Below are 20,324 nucleotides of genomic sequence, written 5' to 3' on the forward strand. Positions count from 1 at the left end.
AAAAAGGTAAAGATACTAATTATGAACAACAAATACACATCTATCAACAAGTGTGCCGGAAGCCGGTTCATCCTTGCTGCTTGACACAGTCGCTGCAGGGAAGAAACATCTGCACAGCATATGTTTCAAGGGACCTGGCATATATGGCATACTGTTCTTAATATGTTTGCTCACCTTCTTGGCGCTGTTTATTTTAACCAAGGTCACCCCTCCAAGAAAGGTTGTTTCCCCAGGTAGGAATTTTCCCCTGAAGTTAGGGAGGGAATAAAACCCCTTAACTAAATGCCAGGTGGGTAGTTAGTCACTTTAACTATGAACAATCACAATTAAGCTATATAATCTTTACTCCCTGGAATGGAGATAAGAAACGTCCTAACCTTTGGAATAGAAATTGACAGGATTAAAATCAACTGGTATAAATACAGATGTAACAAGACAATAAAAACAGAACTTGGCTGGAGATCCTAGACCAGCCGTGGGCAAACTATGGCCCTCGGGCCGTATCCGGCCTGTTTGAAATGAATAAAACTATTGAAAAAAAAGACCATACCCTTTTATGTAATGATGTTTACTTTGAATTTATATTAGTTCACACAAACACTCCATCCATGCTTTTGTTCCGGCCCTCTGGTCCAGTTTAAGAACCCACTGTGGCCCTCGAGTCAAAAAGTTTGCCCACCCCTGTCGTAGACAGAACTTGACTGGTGATCCTGGCTAGAGATCCTGGCTAGGCTGCTGATCAACTGAACGCTGTCCCCCTGTCCTTCATTCTTCGCTGACTCCATCCACACCTTTGGGAACCCCTGGAACTGCTGGGGTTGGACCCCAAAAATAAGTGAGTTGCAACTTGGTAGGGACTGCTGAATTTCATCTATCCATATCTGGTAACTAAAATTTAGTTGTTAGACGCAGGATGGCGAACTTGGGGTCCGCGTGAAAGCAGCTGCTCAAAGAGGAGGACCGGACCCAAGTGGAATTCGAGACCAGCGAGGAAGTGGATGTGACTCCCACGTTGGACAGCATGGGCCTGCGGGAGGACCTGCTGCGCAGCATCTACGCCTACGGGTTTGAAAAGCCATCAGCCGTCCAGCATCGTGCCATCCGGCAGATCATTAGAGGGAGAGACGTCATCGCGCAGGCTTAGTCTGGCACGGGCAAGACCTCCACCTTCAGCATTTCCGTCCTGCAGTGTCTGGACAGCCAGGTCCATGAGACCCAGGCTCTGATCTTGGCCCCCACGAGAGAGCTGGCCGTGCAGATCCAGAAGGGCCTGCTCGCGCTGGGCGACTACATGAAGGTGCAGTGTCACACCTGCATCGGGGGCACCCACGTGGGGGAGGACATCCGGAAGCTGGACCACGGGCAGCACGTGGTGGCCGGCTGTGTCTTCGATATGATTCCACGCAGAAGTCTGAGGACACATGCGATCAAGATGTTGGTTTTGGATGAGGCCGATGAGATGCTGAATCAAGGTTTCAAAGAACAGATTTACGACGTGTACCGGTACCTGCCCCCGGCCACGCAGGTGGTGCTCCTCAGCGCCACGCTGCCCCATGAGATCCTGGAGATGACCCGCCAGTTCATGATGGACCCCATCCGCATCCTGGTGAAGCGTGATGAGCTGACGTTGGAAGGCATAAAGCAGTTTTTCATGGCAGTGGAAAGAGAAGAGTGGAAATTTGACACTCTCTGTGACCTCTACGACACGCTGACCATCACGCAAGCCGTCATCTTCTGCAACACCAAGAGGAAGGTGGACTGGCTGATGGAGAAAATGAGAGAAGCCAACTTCACGGTGTCGTCGATGCATGGGGACATGCCGCAGAAGGAGCGGGAGTCCATCATGAAGGAGTTCTGGTCCGTCAACAGCCGGGTGCTCATCTCCACCGACGTCTGGGCCCGGGGCCTGGACGTCCCTCAGGTGTCCCTGGTCATCAACTACGACCTGCCCAACAACCGGGAGCTCTACATCCACAGAATCGGGAGGTCGGGGCAGTACGGCCGGAAGGGCGTGGCCATCAACTTCGTGAAGGACCATGACGTCCGCATCCTGCGGGACATGGAGCAGTACTACGCCTTGCAGATAGATGTCCCCTCAGGACTGTCCAGAGCAGTTTCTGTTTTTGTTTTTTAATTAAATCTTTACTGTTCAGATTATTACAGTTGTTCCACCCCCCCCCCCATAGCTCCCTTCCACCCGGTTCCCACCCCACCCTCCGTCCTTACCCCCCCACCCCCCACCAACTGTCCTCATCCATATGTGTACGATTTTAGTCCAGTCTCTTCCCGCACCCCCCACACCCTTTCCTCCACCCCCAGAATAGTCAGTCCACTCCTTTTCTATGCCCCTGATTATATTATATTCACCAGTTTATTCTGTTCATCAGATTATTTATTCACTTGATTTTTAGATTCACTTGTTGATAGATGTGTATTTGTTGTTCATAATTTGTATCTTTACCTTCTTTTTTTTTTAGAAGGTTTTTTTTAATTTATTTATTTTTTATTGCTTAAAGTATTACAAAGGGTATTACATATGTGTCCACTCCCCCCCCCCCCCCCCGCCCTAGACAGTCCCCTAGCCTCCCCTATCCCCCAGTGTCCTATGTCCATTGGTTATGCTTATATGCATGTATACAAGTCCTTTGGTTGATCTCTTACCCCCTACCTCCTGCCCCCCAACCCTCCCCGGCCTTCCCGCTGCAGTTTGACAATCTGTTTGAGGCAGCTCTGCCTCTGCATGTGTTATTGTTCAAAAGTTGATAATGGTCTCTATTATCCATGAATGAGTGAGATCATGTGGTATTTTTCCTTCATTGACTGGCTTATTTCACTTAGCATAATGCTCTCCAGTTCCATCCATGCTGTTGCAAATGGTAAGAGTTCCTTCCTTTTTAGAGCAGCATAGTATTCCATCGTGTAGATGTACCACAGTTTTCTAATCCATTCATCTACTGATGGGCACTTAGGCTGTTTCCAGATCTTAGCTATGGTGAATTGTGCTGCTATGAACATAGGGGTGCATATATCCTTTCTGATTGGTGTTTCTGGTTTCTTGGGATATATTCCTAGAAGTGGGATCACAGGGTCAAATGGGAGTTCCATTTTCAGTTTTTTGAGGAAACTCCATACTGTCTTCCATAGTGGCTGCACCAGTCTGCATTCCCACCAGCAGTGCACAAGTGTTCCTTTTTCTCCACATCTTCTCCAGCACTTGTCGTTTGTTGATTTGTTGATGATAGCTAGTCTGACAGGTGTGAGATGGTACCTCATTGTTGTTTTGATTTGCATCTCTCAGATGATTAGTGACTTTGAGCATGTTTTCAGATGTCTCTTGGCTTTCTGAATGTCCTCTTTTGAAAGGTGTCTATTTAGGTCCTTTGCCCATTTTTTGATTGGATTGTTTATCTTCCGTTTGTTAAGTTGTATGAGTTCCCTATAAATTTTGGAGATTAGGCCCTTATCAGATATGACATTGGCAAATATGTTTTCCCACACAGTGGGTTTTCTCGTTTTGTTGATGGTTTCTTTTGCTGTGCAGAAGCTTTTTATTTTGATGTAGTCCCATTTGTTCATTTTCTCTTTAGTTTCAAGTGCCCTAGGAGCTGTATCAGTGAAGAAATTGCTTCGGCATATGTCTGAGATTTTGTGGCCTTTGGATTCTTCTAGAATTTTTATGGTTTCCTGTCGTACATTTAAGTCCTTTATCCATTTTGAGTTTATTTTTGTGTATGGTGTAAGTTGGTGATCTAGTTTCATTTTCTTGCATATACCCGTCCAATTTTCCCAACACCATTTATTGAAGAGACTATCTTGGCTCCATTGTATGTTCTTGCCTCCTTTGTCAAATATTAATTGAGCATATTGGTTCGGGCGATTTCTGGGCTCTCTATTCTATTCCATTGATCTATATGCCTATTCTTGTGCCAGTACCAGGCAGTTTTGAGAACAGTGGCTTTGTAATACAATTTGATATCTGGTATTGAGATCCCACCTACTTTGTTCTTTTTCAGGATTGCTGCAGCTATTCGGGGTCTTTTTTTATTCCAGATGAATTTTTGGAGAGTTCGTTCTAGATCTCTGAAGTATGCCGTTGGTATTTTAATGGGAAGTGCGTTGAATTTATAGATTGCTTTGGGTAGTATGGACATTTTGATGATGTTGATTCTACCAATCCATGAACACGGTATGTTCTTCCATCTGTTTATGTCTTCCTCTATATCTTTTTTCAACGTCCTGTAGTTTTCTGAGTAGAGGTCTTTTACCTCTTTAGTTAAGTTTATTCCTAGGTAGCTTAATTTTTTTGGTGCGATGGTAAACGGGATTGTTTTTATAATATCTCTTTCTGAAAGTTCACTATTGTTGTATAGAAATGCCTCAGATTTCTTGGGGTTAATTTTGTATCCTGCTACATTGCCAAATTCATGTATTAAGTCTAGTAGCTTTTTGATGGAGTCTCTAGGGTTTTGTATGTATAATATCATGTCGTCTGCAAATAAGGACAGTTTTACTTCCTCTTTTCCAATTTGGATGCCTTTTATTTCTTCTTCTTGCCTAATTGCAATGGCTAACACTTCCAGTACTATGTTGAACAGGAGTGGTGAGAGGGGGCATCCCTGTCTTGTTCCTGTTCTTAGGGGAATTGGTGTTAGTTTTTGTCCATTGAGTATGATGCTGGCTGTGGGCCTGTCATATATGGCTTTTATTATGTTGAGGTATGATCCTTCTACTCCCACCTTACTGAGAGTTTTTATCAAAAATGGGTGTTGAATTTTGTCAAATGCTTTTTCTGCATCAATTGATATGACCATGTGGTTTTTTTCTTTCAATTTGTTTATGTGATGTATCACGTTTATTGATTTGCAGATATTGTACCATCCTTGCATCCCTGGGATAAATCCTACTTGCTCATGGTGTATGATCTTTCTGATGTACTGCTGGATCCGATTTGCTAAGATTTTGTTGAGGATTTTGGCATCTATGTTCATGAGGGATATTGGCCTGTAATTCTCTTTCATTGTGTTGTCTTTCCCTGGTTTTGGTATTAGGGTGATGCTGGCTTCATAGAATGAGCTTGGAAGTGTTCCTTCCTCTTGAATTTTTTGTAGTAGTCTGAGGAGGATAGGTTTTAGTTCTTCCTTGAATGTTTGGTAAAACTCCCCTGTGAAGCCGTCTGGTCCTGGGATTTTGTTTGCTGGAAGCTTTTTGATGATTGCTTCAATTTCTTCCATAGTTATTGGGCTGTTGAGGTTTTTAGATTCTTCCTGATTGAGTTTTGGAATGTTGTATTTTTCTAGGAATTTGTCCATTTCCTCCAGGTTGTCTAGTTTGTTGGAGTAGAGCTGTCCATAGTATTTTTTAACAATCATTTGTATTTCTGTGGGGTCTGTTGTTATTTCGCCTCTATCATTTCTGATTTTGTTGATTTGGGTCCTCTCTCTCTGCTTCTTGGTGAGTGTGGCTAGAGACTTGTCAATCTTGTTTATCCTTTCAAAGAACCAGCTCTTGGTTTCATTGATTTTCTGTATTGTTTTTTGGTCTCTATGTCATTTATTTCTGCTCTAATCTTTATTATCTCCTTCCTTCTGCTCACTCTGGGGTTTTCTTGTTGCTGTCTTTCTAATTCTTTGAGTTGTAGTGTTAGATGATTTACTACCATTTTTTCTTGTTTTTTGAGATAGGCCTGTAGAGCTATAAACTTCCCTCTTAGGACTGCTTTTATTGTGTCCCATAGGTTTTGGATTGTTGTGTTTCATTGTCATTAGTTTCCAGGATGTTTTTAATTTCTTCTTTGATCTCATTGGTAACCCAATCAATATTTAATAGCATGCTATTCAGCTTCCAGGTGTTTGAGTATTTTGGGTTGTTTTTATTGTAGTTTATTTCTAATATTATGCCATCATGGTCTGCGAAGATGCTTTTTATGATTTCAATCTTCTTGAATTTGGGGATACTTTGCTTGTGTCCCAATATATGGTCTATTTTTGAATATGTCCCATGAGCACCTGAGAAGAACGTATATTCTCTGGCTTTGGGGTGAAGTGTTCTGAAGATGTCTATTAAGTCCATCTGATCTAGTGAGTCATTTAGGATTGCTGTATCTTTGCTGATTGTTTGTCTAGCGGACTTATCCAGTGAGGTCAGTGATGTATTTAAGTCCCCTACTATGATTGTATTGTTGTCGATCTCTCCTTTGATATCTTCCAGGAGTTTTTTTTATGAATTTGGGTTCTCCTGCATTGGGTGCATATATGTTTACCAGAGTTATATCTTCTTGTTGTATTGATCCCTTTAGTATTATGAAGTGGCCTTCCTTATCTCTTGTTATGGCCTTCACTTTGAGGTCTATTTTGTCCGATATAAGTATTGCTACCCCAGCTTTTTTTTCCTTTCCATTTGCCTGAAAGATATTTTTCCATCCCTTCACTTTCAGTCTGTGTGAGTTCCTTCTAATGAGGTGGGTTTCTTGTAGACAGCAGATGTATGGGTCATGTTTTTTTATCCATTTAGCCACTCGATGTCTTTTGGTTGGAGCATTTAGTCCGTTTACGTTTAAAGTTATTATTGAAAGGTACTTGTTTGTAGCCATTTCTTTTTGTGTGTGTGTGTGGCTGTTTTCTTTCTGAGCTTTTTATTTCTTCTTTTTACACCAGTCCCTTTAGCATTTCTTGCATTGCTGGCTTGGTGGTGATAAACTCCCTTAGTCTTTTTTTTGTCTGTGAAGCTTCTTATTTCCCCTTCAATTTTGAATGATAGCCTTGCTGGATAGAGTATTCTTGGATTCAGTCCTTTGCTTTGCATCACTTTGTAAATTTGCGTCCATTCTTTTCTGGCCTGATGTGTTTCTGTTGAGAAGTCATTTGATAATCTAATGGGAGATCCCTTGTATGTAACTTTCCGTCTCTCTCTTGCAGCCTGTAAGATTCTCTCTTTGTCCTGAACATTTGCCATGGTAATTATGATGTGTCTTGGTGTGGGTCTTTTTGGGTTCACCTTGTTTGGGACTCTCTGGGCTTGTGTGACTTTTTTCTTCCCCACCTCAGGGAAGTTTTCTGATATTATTTCTTCGAGTAGGTTTTCTAATCCTTGTTCCTCTTTCTGTTGTTCTGGCACCCCTATTATTCGTATGTTGTTTCGTTTCATGTTGTCCGAAAGCTCCCTTAGGCTCTCCTCCTGTCTTTTAATTTTTTTCTCCAATTGCAGTACAGTGTGCGTGTGTTTTGCTTCCTTGTCTTCTAATTCACTAATTCGGTACTCCGCTTCTCCTAGTCTACTGTTGATACTTTCAATGGTGTTTTTTATTGCAGCTATATCACTCTTCATTTCTTCTTGGGTCTTACTTAAGTTGTTGATTTTTTCATCTGTTTCTTCTAGCTTCTTGCATATGTTATTGATTTTTTCCTCCATCCAGTTTATGAACTCTAGGACCCTTATTCTGAATTCTTTTTCGGTCATGTTGCATGCCTCTGTATTACTTAGCTGCTTTTCTGGCGAGTCCTCTTTTTCTCTCCTTTGGGGGTTTCTTTATCTACCCATGTTTGATCTCACTGACATATCTAGACGTTGAGTTGTTCAGTGGCTGCTCCCTTGGTGGCAGTGACTCCTTGGGCTGTGGTTGCTCTTCGGGCGGTTGCGGTAGCAGCTGCTTCTCAGTTGGCAGCAGCTCCTCTGGTGGGTGCTGTTCACAGCTGTGGTAGCTCTTCTGGCTGGTAGGGGGAGGTTTCATGTACAGCTGCTGTTCCTCAGACAGAGGGTGTGGTGCTCAGGAGGCTGCTGTTGTTTGGATCTGCTGCGTTGATTTAAAGGCACAAAATACAACACAACAAGGCACCGCGTACCAGGCACCACTCTGTCAGGTGTTTTTTTTAAACAGAAACAAACAAACATAAAACACCAACAGTAAATAAACACTTTTACACCAGTGTGTGCCACATTTATACCACAGAATACCCTGCATTCACCAAATCAGTTTCAATTGCAGAGATACAGAACAAGTCCCTGAACAGAGGCAGTAGAAAACTGTGTAGGAATGCTTCTTTTTTTCAAAGGCAAACCCTTAGCCGGTCCGAGTTTTGACTTCCCTCCCGGGAAGTCCCAGAGACGGAGAATACCGTCTAGAAGCCGTTCCTCCAGATCAGTGGTTGGTGAACCGCGGCTCACGAGCCATATGCGGCTCTTTGGCCCCTTGAGTGTGGCTCTTCCACAAAATACCTCGTGTGGGTGCACACGTACAGTGTGATTGAAACTTCGTGGCCCATGCACAGAAGTCGGTTTTCGGGTTGGGCCTCTTCTTTTTCTTAAAGGATACCTTTCAGCATCAACACTAATAAATGAGAAAAATGGTAATTGGCGTACGAGCTACCCTTTTCATTGGCTAATCAGGGCTATATGCAAATTAACTGCCAACTAAGATTGGCAGTTAACTGCCAACAAGATGGCGGTTAATTTGCATATGTAGGCACAATGCAGGGAGGCGAAAGGGAAAGCAGGAAGAAGCCCCCTGCCACTGACAGTGATCGGAAACCCACGGGGGAGCTAAGAGCTGGGGGGCAGGGCAAAGGCGGCCCTGGGGCCGCCTTTGCCCTGCCCCCCAGCCATGATCGGAGAATCAGGTGCCTTTTCCGCCCTGGCCAGTGATAGCAGGAAGTAGGGGTGGAGCCAGTTATGGGAGCTGGGCACTGTCGAAGCTGGCAGTCCCAGGAGCTAGGGGTCCCTTGCCTGGGCCTAAAGCGAAGCCCACGATCGTGGGGCCGCTGCAGCTGCGGGTCCCCGCTGCCCCGGCCGGACGCCTAGGCCAGAGGCGTCAGGCCTGGGCAAGGGGCCGATCTTGCGATTGGAGGATGATGGGGGTCAATGCCTGAGGGCTCCCAGTATGTGAGAGGGGGCAGGCTGGGCTGAGGGACACTCCCCCCACACACACACACCAAGTGCACGAATTTCGTGCACCGGGCCCCTAGTACTATATAATAAAAGGCTAACATGCAAATCAACCAAACGGTGGAATGACCGGTTGCTATGATGCACATTGACCACCAGGGGCAGATGCTCAATGCAGGAGCTGCCCCTGGTGGTCAGAGCGCTCTCACATGGGGAGTGCCATTCTGCTAGAAGCTGGGTTCACAGCTGGGCCCTTTCACAGGGGTTGCCTAAGACCATCAGAAAACACATATCTACACTAATAAAAGAGAAAAATGGTAATTGGCGTACGGCGCTACCCTTTTCATTGGCTAATCAGGGCTATATGCAAATTAACTGCCAACTAAGATGGCGGTTAACTGCCAACAAAGATGGCGGCTAATTTGTATATGTAGGCACAATGCAGGGTGGCAAAAGGGAAAGCAGGAAGAAGCCCCCTGCCACTGACAGTGATCGGAAACCCAGGGGGGGAGCTAAGAGGTGGGGGGCAGGGCAAAGGCGGCCCTGGGGCCGCCTTTGCCCTGCCCCCCAGCCATGATCGGAGAATCAGGCGCCTTTTCCGCCCTGGCCAGTGATAGCAGGAAGTAGGGGTGGACCAAGCGATGGGAGCTGGGCACGGTCGAAGCTGGCAGTCCCGGGAGCTAGGGGTCCCTTGCCTGGGCCTAAAGCGGAGCCCACGATCGCGTGGCTGCTGCAGCTGCAGGTCCCCGCTGCCTGAGTTGGACGCCTCAGCCAGAGGCGTTCTGCAGGGGCAGGTGTGGAGCTCGCACGATCACGGCGCCCCCTGCTGCCACTGCGGGTCCCCGCTGCCTGGGCTGGACACCTAGGATAGAGGCGTTAGGCCTGGGCAGGGCCAGAGCCTGCAACCGCGGGGAGCTGGGGTTCCCCTGCCCAGGCCTAATACCTCGGCCAGAGGTGTTAGGCCTGGGCAGGGCCAGAGCGGGAGATCGCGGGGAGCTGGGAGTCCCCTGCCCAGGCCTAATGCCACGGCCAGAGGCGTTAGTCCTGGGCAGGGGCAGAGCCTGCAACCACGGGGAGTTGGGGATCCCCTGCCCAGGCCTGACACCTCTGCCGGAGGCCTCAGGCCTGGTCAAGGGGCTGATCCGGTGATTGGTGATCGGAGGTTAATGAGGGTCAACTCCTTTGGCTGAGGCATCAGGCCTGGGTGGGGGGCGGAGCCTTGGATTGGAGGGATATGATGGTCCCCTTGCCCAGGCCTGAAGCCTGGGTCAGAGGCGTCAGGCTTGGGCGGGGGGTGGAGCAAGCGATCAGAGGGAGATGGGGGTCCCCTGCCCAGTCATGATTCCTGGGCCAGAGGCCTCAGGCCTGGGCGGGGGTCAGAGCCAGTGATCGGGGGGAGATGGGGGTCCCCTGTCCAAGCCTGACACCTCTGGCGGAGGCGTCAGGCCTGGGCAAGGGGCCGATCAGGCGATCGGAGGGTGATGGGGGTCTACACCTCTGGCGGAGGCATCAGGCCTGGGCAAGGGGAAGAGCCAGCAATCGGGGGGGTTTGGGGGTCCCCTGCCCAGGCCTAACGCCTGGGCCAGAGGCATCAGGCCTGGGCTGGGGGCAGAACCAGTGGTGGGGGGAAATGAGGGTCCCCTTCCCAGGCCGATCCTGCGATTGGAGGGTGATGGGGGTCAACGCCTGAGGGCTCCCAGTATGTGAGAGGGGGCAGCTGGGCTGAGGGACTCTCCCCTCCCCCCCCCACCCAGTGCACGAATTTCATGCACCCGGCCCCTAGTTGAATATATAATTACATATTGTTTTTGTGATTAATCACTATACTTTAATTATGTTCAATTTGTAACAATGAAAATACATCCTGCATATCAGATATTTACATTATGATTCATAACACTAGCAACATTACAGTTATGAAGTAGGAATGCAAATAATTTTATGGTTGGGTCACAACATGAGGAACTGTATTTAAAGGGCTAGAAGGTTGAGAACCACTCTTCTAAGGCTTTTTTGGTTTTCGTTCTGAGATTTAGGTATTTTATAAATATTGAGTTAATGTTTGTATGTAGTATGTGGTAGAGGCCCAAATTCATTCTTTTGCATACAGATATCTAGTTGTCCCAGCACCATTTGTTAAAAGGACTATTTTTTTTTTCCCCATTAAATGGTCCTGGCACCCTTGTCAGAAATCAGTTAAACATAAATGAATGGACTAATTTCTGGACTCTGAAGTCTATGTCATCATACTGACTTTTAAGTTTAACTTTATAAATCATTTATAGAATTATTTTATGAAACATTTTATCTCCAAAGCTTCCAACATTATTTGTCATGTATTCAGTTGATTGAATGCACGGGGACATGCCACAGAAGGAGCGGGAGAATCCAATTTGCTGTGGAAAAATTTACAGAAATTTACTAAAATTTACAGAATCAAATTTGCTGTGGAAAAATTTACTAAAAATCAAGAAAATGGTTTTATAGCAACATTATGACATGGTAGATATGTTATAATTATATAATTTTTTAGACTCATTTCTAAAGGTATAAATTTATGAGACATTAAGGAATCAATTTCAATATATCTGAAAAGAAAATTATAACAAAAATATTAGACACTATATAGCATAATATAAAATATGAATGGATACATGAAAAACAGATACAATAAGAATAAAACAACATAATTGTGCATTTGATATTCTCTGCCCTCTCAAATATTATTCTCTTCTGTTATATTCTCTTACATAGTGAACATTTCTTTGAGAGAAGCATCATATACATATAAAAAGCAGAAAACCATGACCTGGTTGACATTGCTGAGGTTAAAGATCCATAGCAGAAAGTAGATTTTTCTCTTGTCAATATTCAAGCCACACCCTTCTAAGCATTCATTAATTATCATGTGTGAAGTTTTGGTTTCTAAATTTTTTAAAAGGATGTCTGTTTTCCAGATTTGTCATTGGAAGCATCAGCTCATTTTGGGTATCATTTTCACAATCCTCATATTCATTTTAAGGTCTTTTATTATACAACTAGAGGCCTGGTGCACGACATTCGTGCACTGCAGGGGAGGGGGTGGGGTCCCCTCAGCCTGGCCTGTGGCTTCTCGCAGTCTGGGACCCCTCGGTGATGTCCAACTGCCAGTTTAAGAAGCTGGTCGGACATCCCCTGAGGGTTCCTTAGTGCTGCTGCGGAGGCGGGAGAGGCTCCTGACAAAGCCGCTGGGCTCGTCAGCCGTGAGCCCAGCTTCTGGCTGAGCTGCATTCCCCCTGTGGAAGTGCACTGACCACCAGGGGGCAGCTCCTGCATTAAGCATCTGCCCATTAGTGGTCAGTGCACGTCATAGTGACTGGTCCTTCCACCGTTTGATCGATTTGCATATTAGCCTTTTATTATATAGGAGGATACTAGAGGCCCGGTGCACAAAAATTGATCCCTCAGCCCAGCCTGTGCCCTCTCACATTCTGGGACCCCTCAGGGGATGTCCACTTGTTGGCGTAGGCCTGCTCCCCAGGGGATCAGGCCTAAGCTGGCAGTCAGACATCCCTCTGGCAGCCTGGGAGCCCTCAGGGGATGTCCACTTGCCAGCAGGGAGCAGGCCTAAGCTGCAGTTGGACATCCTTAGCGCTGCTGAGGAGGCGGGAGAAGCTCCCACCACCACTGCTGTGCTGGCAGCCGTCAGCCTGGCTTGTGGCTGAGCAGAGCTCCCCCTGTGGGAGCGCACTGACCACCAGGAGGCAGCTCCTGCATTGAGCATCTGCCCCCTTGTGGTCAGTGTGTGTCATAGTGACCAGTCATTCTCTGTGGTTCTGATGTTATGGTCAATTTGCATATTACCCTTTTATTATATAGGATAGAGGCCTGGTGCACAGGTGGGGGCTGGCTGGTTTGCCCTGAAGGGTGTCCTGATCAGGGTAGGGCTCCTGCTGGGGTGCCTGGCCAGCCTGGGTGAGGGGCTGAGGGCCGTTTTTAGGCTGGCCACACCCCCTGCAGGGTGGGGGACCCCACTGGGGTGCCTGGCCAGCCTGGGTGAGGGACTGATGGCTGTGTGCAGGCTGGCCAAGCCTGCCAGTGGGGACCCTCATCCCATGGGGGTGTGGCCAGCCTGGGTGAGGGGCTGATGGCTCTTTACAGGCTGGCCACAGCCCCTTCAGTATGGGGGTCCCCGCTGGGGTGCCTGGCCAGCCTGGGTGAGGGGCTGAGGGCTGTTTTCAGGCTGGCCACAGCCACGGCTGGAAGCAGGTATCTGGGGTTTATTTAACTTCTATAATTGAAACTTTGTATACTTAAGTGGAGCCAGGTCCTGGAACTCTGAGCCCCTCCTTTAGTGGAGGCCATGCCTGGAGGCCACACCAGCTGGAAGCAGGTATCTGGGATTTATTTATCTCCTGTAATTGAAACTTTCTAGGCTTGAGCGGAGCTCAGGGTTGGCAGTGCAGGCATGAAGCTTGGCTTCCTCCATTGCCGGGGGCAACTCAAGCCTCCTGCTCACTCCAGCTCCGTGGCCGCTGCATCTTAGTTGGGTTAATTTGCATATTTGATTCTGATTGGCTTGTGGGCATGGCTTGTGGGTGTAGTGGAGGTATGGTCAATTTGCATGTTTCTCTTTTATTTTATATACTAGAGGCCCGGTGCACAAAAACTTGTGCACTCTGGGGGGAGGGAAGGTCCCTCAGCCCGGCCTGTGCCCTCTCACAGTCTGGGACCCCTCGGGAGATAAAGACCTGCTGGCTTAGGCCTGCTCCCAGGTGGCAGAGGGCAGGCCCAATCCCTAGGTGAAGCCCCTGGTCAGGCTCAGAGCAGGGCTTATTGGGGAGTTGGGGCGCCGCCCCCTGTCATGCACAGAGCAGGGTGGATCAGGAGGTTGTGATGCCACCCTCAGTCATGCTCAGGGTAGGGCCGATTGGGGGCACCGCCCCCTGTCACACTAAAGGCAGGGTCGATGGGGAGGTTGCGGCGCCACTCCCTTTAATGCACAGAGCAGGGCCAATCAGGAGGTTGGGGCGCTGCCCCCTGTCACTCACAGAGCAGGGTCCATCAGGGGTGTTGGGGCTCTGTACCCTGTCACGCACAGAGCAGGGCAGATCAGGGGGTGTGGCGCTGCACCCTGTCACACTCAGGGCAGGGCTGATGGGGAGGTTATGGCTCTACCCTGTCACACACAGAGCAGGGCCCGTGGGGGGCGGTTGCGGCACCACCCACAGAGCATGGCGGATCAGGGGGTTGGGGCGCCGCCACTGTCACACTCAGGGCAGGGCCGATCAGGGGATTGGGGAGTTCCCCCCTATCAGGCAGAGCAGGGCTGATCAGGGGGTTGGGGTGCCTTCCCCTGTCACGAACAGAGCAGGGCAGATAGGGAGGTTGTGGCCCCCCACCCCCACCCCGTCACACACAGAGCTGCAGGGCGATCAGGGGTTTTGGGCGCTGCCCCCTGTCACGCTGATCCCGGTGCTGGGAGGCCTCGCGGCTCTGCTGATCCTGGTGCTGGGAGGCATATTATCCTTTTACTATATAGGATAGAGGCCTGGTGCATGGGTGGGGGCCGGCTGGTTTGCCCTGAAGGGAGTCTTGGATCAGGGTGGGGGTCCCGCTTGGGTGCTGGCCAGTCTGGGTGAGGGGATGATGGCTGTTTGCAGCTGGTCACACACCCTTCAGGGTGGGGGTCCCCACTGGGGTGCCTGGCCAGTCTGGGTGAAGGGATTATGGCTGTTTGCAGCTGGTCACACACCCTTCAGGGTGGGGGTCCCCACTGGGGTGCCTGTTCAGTCTGGGTGAGGGGCTGAGGGCCGTTTTCAGGCTGGCGGGTGACTGAAGCTCCCAAACGCTCCTTTTTTCCTTTTTTTTTTTTTTAATTCTTGGATTTATGGCTGTCACTGGAGCTGAGAGCCTGCTTTAGCTGTGAGACCTCACTGCTGAAAGCAGGTTTCTGGCTTTGTTTACTTTCTGTATTTGAAACTTTGATGTGACTCCAGCTCTGAGATCCCAGCTGACTGAAAACAGGTTTCTGGGGTTTTGTTTAGCTTCTCTCTTTGTAACAATGTTTCTTAGCAGCTCAGAGCCCTGCAGCGGCAGGCAAGGAATGTTGGAGTCCTCCGTCACTGAAGAAAGCAAGCCTCCTGTTCGTGCCAGTAGCCTGGCTGCCGGCCGCCATCTTGGCTGGCCGTTAATTTGCATATCACCCTGATTAGCCAATGGGAAGGGTAGCGGACGTATGGCTAATTACCATGTTTCTCTTATATTAGATAGGAGATATATATTTATTTATTTATTTCAGAGAGGAAGGGAGAGGGATAGAGAGATAGAAACATCAGTGATGAGACAATCATTGATCAGCCACCTTCTGCACACCCTCTATTGGGGATTGAGCTGGCAACCAGGGCATGTGACCTTGATTGGAATCAAACCTGGGACCCTTCAGTCTGCCGATGCTCTATCCACTGAGCCAAACTGGCTAGGGAAGAATCCTATCATTCTAATCCTAGAATGATACTGAGTGGGTTAGAAAAACAAAAGAAGTAACATTCCATAGCAAGGAAAGTGGAAATATCAGTGGTAGGGCTCATTAGAGAAGAAAAGAACAAAAGAAGGTAAAGCAGAAGCATATCATATCTTTACTAATAAAAGGGTAATATGCTAATTAGACTGGACAAAGCCATGATGGTGGGGCCACGGCAGAGGTGGTTAGGGGCGTTCAGGCCAGGAGGGCAGGGCAGTTAGGTGTGATCAGGCCAGAAGGGGGGCACAGTTGGGGGCAATCAGGCCGTCAGGCAGAGTGGTTAGGGGCGATCAGGTAGGCAGGCAGGCATGTGAGCAGTTAGGAGCCAGTGGTCCGGATTTCGAGAGGGGATGTCCTACTGCTGGTTGTCCCACAGGGATCGGGCCTAAACCGGCAGTCGGACATCCCCCAAAGGGGTCCTGGATTGGAGAGGGTGCAGGCTGGGCTGAGGTGCCGGGGTCCAGTCCCGGGGGGTCCAGGGGTTCCCAAAGGTATGGACGTAGTCGGTGAAGAATGTTATACATGGAGACAGTGTTCAGAACTCTCTAGCTCTCTTTAGTCTCCGTGGATCTTCCTGTGCCTGGCTGAGGCCACAGAGAAAAGATCCCGAGGCAAGCTGAGCCTTTATTTTTATAGTCAGAGGTAAACAAGGTAGTGGTTACCAAAGTTACACTGTTCTTGGGCGTTTCACTTGTTTTTGTTCTTGTTGCGCTTCCCTCAGCCCATAAGCTTCCCAGGTAAGATCTAGGGTGCATCATAAGGTCAAGCCTAATTATGCTTAAGAGGACTGTGCCCTCTAAGCTGGGACTTGTTTGTGACTTTGCCAACCGGTCAGTCCGAGGTTTAACCCTATAGAGGCTCCCCACACTGAGGGACCCTCCTCCCCCATGCATGAATTTTGTGCACTGGGCCTCTAGTAGTAGTAGTAGTAGTAGTAGTAGTAGTAGTAGTAGAATAATTATCCAAGTACCTTTTTCCTTTTTTTTTTCTTATTACTCTGCATTGAGTTTCTCTTAGAGAGTAATGCTGTTTTATTCAAATTTATATCATACCATGGAATATAAATATTTTGGGAATAAATCTCAGTTCAGGAGATACAAGTAATGATTTGCAACAAATATACCCTTTAAGTACATTTGAAGTCATGATTTCCATATAAACAAAGAAAAAAGTGATGGAATGTATTATAATCCTTTTATCCTATTTCCTTTAGCTACACCTCTAATTTTTTTAATATTTTATGCTATGGATTGATGCTTAATTGACACTAATTATAATGTTTATTCATCTCTGAAACATGTTTTCTCCTGCCCTCTTGTCTGAAGTGGGTTGGAGAGGCAGCATGGTTTGAGGTTATGAGTATGGATTTGGGAGCCAGACTACTTGGTATTGAATTCTGGTCTTGCCATTTACTAGCTGAATCACTTTGTGCAAGTTATATCACTCAGTGCCTCTTATTTCTCACTTGTTATAATAGTACTTGATGCATAGGGTTGATATATTAATACGTGTTAGGTTCTTAGAATAGAACCAGGAACAAAAATGACAGCTTTTATTTTATTTTTTCTTAGCTTGGAGACAGAGCTAAGGATGCTTGAATTTCAAAGTCCTTGAGTGTTTAGCTTATACCATCCAAGATACTGTTAAACTAAATCAAATGGAGACGAGGACTCCTAGGACTTCCCCAGAGATCTTACCTTTATAAAATCCTGAAGTTTTGGCACCTCCATCCATATATTTACTCTATCTGAATACCTCCTTGAGCTTATATCTAGTCTTTGATCCTGGCTCAAAGTTCCAGAAGAAAGGTGATTCAGTCTAATACTCGAGTGCTATATATTCTTTCTTCTAAGAAAACTCTTCTACATGTATCATCACCCCTTCAAAGTTTTCAATCTATCATCCTTTATTGATTCTGAAACCCAAGGTTAACTGACTATTTATATTAGTCAATGGTAGCTTTGGCTCTGAGAACATGTAACCCCCAATTCAGGTCATGTCCTAGTTAATTATGCTATCTCCTATTCAACTTTGTATTTCATTACTTCCATTTAATGTGGAAAGTCTTTTCTAGTTAAGTTAGTATTTTCTTTTCTTATAAAATTCACTCTTTGACTTTTTGAAGGGTATTCCCATGACCAAACACATTTTACACTATTTTAGTACATAATTTAATATTTTCTTCTTTTCCCTGAAACAACTAGATGAAGCCTACTCAGACCAACAACACTGTGACATTCTTCATTTTCTGAAGTCGCTCAGCCCTTGATTGCTATAAATTTTTATTTCATGAATTTTATTTTATATGGAAATGTAATAAATGTTTATTGAATGACTGCAGATACCATGATAAAGATTGACGAGTAAAAAAGTTGTATTCATTAAGCTTTAGAGTTACAAAAACTATTTTCTTCCATGGAGACCTGAGTTTGTGGAACAGGAACTCCAGCAAAGCCATTTTCATTGACGTAGTCTTCACTCATTTCCCTGATCTGTATGTGATAGTGGAAAGAATAAAAAATTAAGATAAACTTGGATTTTCTGATCAATGATGATTCCTTTTCTTAGATCTGGGTAGTATAGAGTCTAAGGAAACCAATTAGTATAGTGGGCAACAAGATCCATTACTTATAATGATCAAATCAGCAATCCTCTGAACTATCTGAGGTTTAACCAGCAGTGTCCTCTCCAAATAAATGCAGTTTTATATAGTAAGTTACACCATGAGCAATATGATGTCTATGAAGAATGTTGAGCCAATATTTAAGGAGGAGATTTGAGGAACAAAACAAAGGGGTTCTGACTGCATTTGGAAGGAGTGTGAATTACTTACCTTTGCTGCAAGGAGCATTGTACTCAGCAACTGCAAACTCATCTGCATAAAAACAAAATCATTAGGTGAAGTGAGAGATAGCAAACATTTATGGGATATAGGTTAGTGAAAGAGTATTGTGGGAAAAATTGTATTTTGTCAGAAACATCAGCAGCATTGATTTGATGCATTTTTGGCTGCCTTATATTGTTAACTTTTCAAATACAGTTCATTATGTTTCCTTTACTCTGTACTCCTGAAGGACAGTTCAGTGTTGAACTTATTTAAATCAAATATTGTTGTACAGTTGATTTAGCTGAAGAAAAGGGAACTAAATATCTTACAGATGTTTCGTATTAATTGATATATTTACATGATAGGCAGTTAATATAATGTATGTATAGAAGGCAAAGAGAGGAGAATCAGATTTGATAAAGACAAAATGAAGTGCTAAGAACTACTAATGTAATGAATTTCCCCTACATGTTTCTGAAATCTAAATTTCTGCGGCCAGGAATTTAATTTGTATGTAAAAATTGCTCACACTCACCCGTCTCATAGTAATCGTAGACTTTCACTATGGCTGGCTTGAGATCTCTTACTGGGATATCTTGGAGAACCGTGAAGGACAAGCTCAGTGTCTGATTTGTCACCTAGAAAGCAAAAAGGAATTAAATGAGCTTTCTTCGCTTTTCTTTGAATGACTTTAAATATTCATTTGTTTGGGGGAAAAAGCTTTTTTTAAATTATTACTATTACTTTTATTTTTGCTTAATCATCACCTGACGATATTTATTTTCCCATTGATTTTTAGAGAGATTGGAAAGGAGGTGGAGAGACAGAGAGAGAAACATTGATCTGAGAGAGACACATCGATTGGTTGCCTCCCTCATGCACACTGAACAGGGCCGGGCATTGAGCCTGCAACAGAGGTATGTGCCCTTGACCAAAATCAAACCTGGGATCCTTCAGTCCACAGACCAATGTTCTATTCACTGAGCCAAACTGGCTAGGGCAGACCCATTAAAAAAATCAACTAACAGGGTTCTTAAATTGTGCAGAAAGCTCCCCAATTGTTTCTTAAACAAATAAAACAATTCATATATCCCCATCAATGTTTTGTTCATAGAGGTGAATGATATATGATTTTTATTGATTGGATAGCTATGTTTATTTTTGAATATCCAGAAATTTGGCACCATTTAATTTCTCTATCTTGCAGAAATACTTGTGTTGACTCAAAAAGGAAAATAAAAGGTCAAGAATTGTAACCTTGTTTAAGTTTCATAAATTTGTAAATTATAATATTCATCAATCTATAAATAAATAAACTATGTACAACATATAAATATAAAATTAGAGTGGCTTATTGGTGAGCTGATCTATTTACTTTATGGCCCACGTCCTTGCTGAGATTGACAGTATTTTCCCCTTTTATATTGTTGATGTATTATTGATATAATAATTGACAAACCCAATGGTACTTCCTTACATTACTCAGAATAACTTGAAGATATAATAAGCATATTTGGTAGAGAATTTCTTGCTTATAAAGTCCTAGAAATACGACTATTCCAATATTATAATAATCCATTTCGTTCCATAGCCCCAGATGAAATATAAATAAAGAAGGAGAAGAGAACATGTACTGGAATTAATGTTAGAATTCTCAAATATTTAGCATAGAAGTGATGCCTCAAAAATGTCTTCATTCATTTCCTAGATATCTCCCTTAGGAGGATGATCTTTACTAGAGGCCTGGTGCATGAATTCGTGCATCAGTGGGGTCCCTTGGCGTGGCCTGTGGAATTGACTGAAACTGGCCCTCCAACATCCCCCGAGGGTTCCTGGATTGCGAGAGGGTGCAGCCCAGGCTGAGGGACCCTGCCGGTGCACTATCGGGACCGGGGAGGGACACTGGAGGTTGGCCAGGCCTGGAGAGACTGCAGGAGAGCTTCAGGGTGTGTCCGGCCCATCTTGCTCAGTCCCAATAGGCTGGAACCCAGCAGCAAGCTAACCTACCAGTTGGAGCATCTGCCCCCTGGTGATCAGTGTATGTCATAGTGAGTGGTAGAGCGGCCTTAGCATATCAGCATATTATGCTTTGATTGTTTAAACAGAAGCCCGGACGAC

At 45.7% G+C, this 20,324-nt stretch overlaps 1 protein-coding gene and 2 pseudogenes across 3 annotated transcripts in view; 1 reads left to right on the plus strand and 2 right to left on the minus strand.

The window, feature by feature from the left end:
• Positions 1–20,324, minus strand: part of LOC132227257 (alpha-2-macroglobulin-like) — a 208,403-nt gene that overhangs the window by 71,356 nt on the left and 116,723 nt on the right. For 2 of the 3 annotated variants that reach the window (XM_059682167.1, XM_059682168.1), the window contains exons 34-36: positions 18,742–18,844; positions 18,213–18,254; positions 17,645–17,871 (exon numbers count right to left, since the gene is read on the minus strand). In XM_059682167.1, coding sequence (XP_059538150.1) covers positions 17,855–17,871; positions 18,213–18,254; positions 18,742–18,844 — 162 coding nt within the window. In that variant the 3' untranslated portion in view covers positions 17,645–17,854. Of the gene's footprint in view, positions 1–17,644; positions 17,872–18,212; positions 18,255–18,741; positions 18,845–20,324 lie in introns of those variants that run through there. The other variant, XR_009451155.1, reaches the window with a different exon arrangement.
• LOC132227259 (small ribosomal subunit protein uS8-like) overlaps positions 1–20,324 on the minus strand; it is a 90,266-nt pseudogene that overhangs the window by 66,715 nt on the left and 3,227 nt on the right.
• On the plus strand, positions 914–2,134 carry LOC132225964 (eukaryotic initiation factor 4A-III-like; annotated as a pseudogene).

The sequence above is a fragment of the Myotis daubentonii genome, chromosome 2, assembly GCF_963259705.1.
Source record: "Myotis daubentonii chromosome 2, mMyoDau2.1, whole genome shotgun sequence".
Classification (NCBI taxonomy): domain Eukaryota; kingdom Metazoa; phylum Chordata; class Mammalia; order Chiroptera; family Vespertilionidae; genus Myotis; species Myotis daubentonii.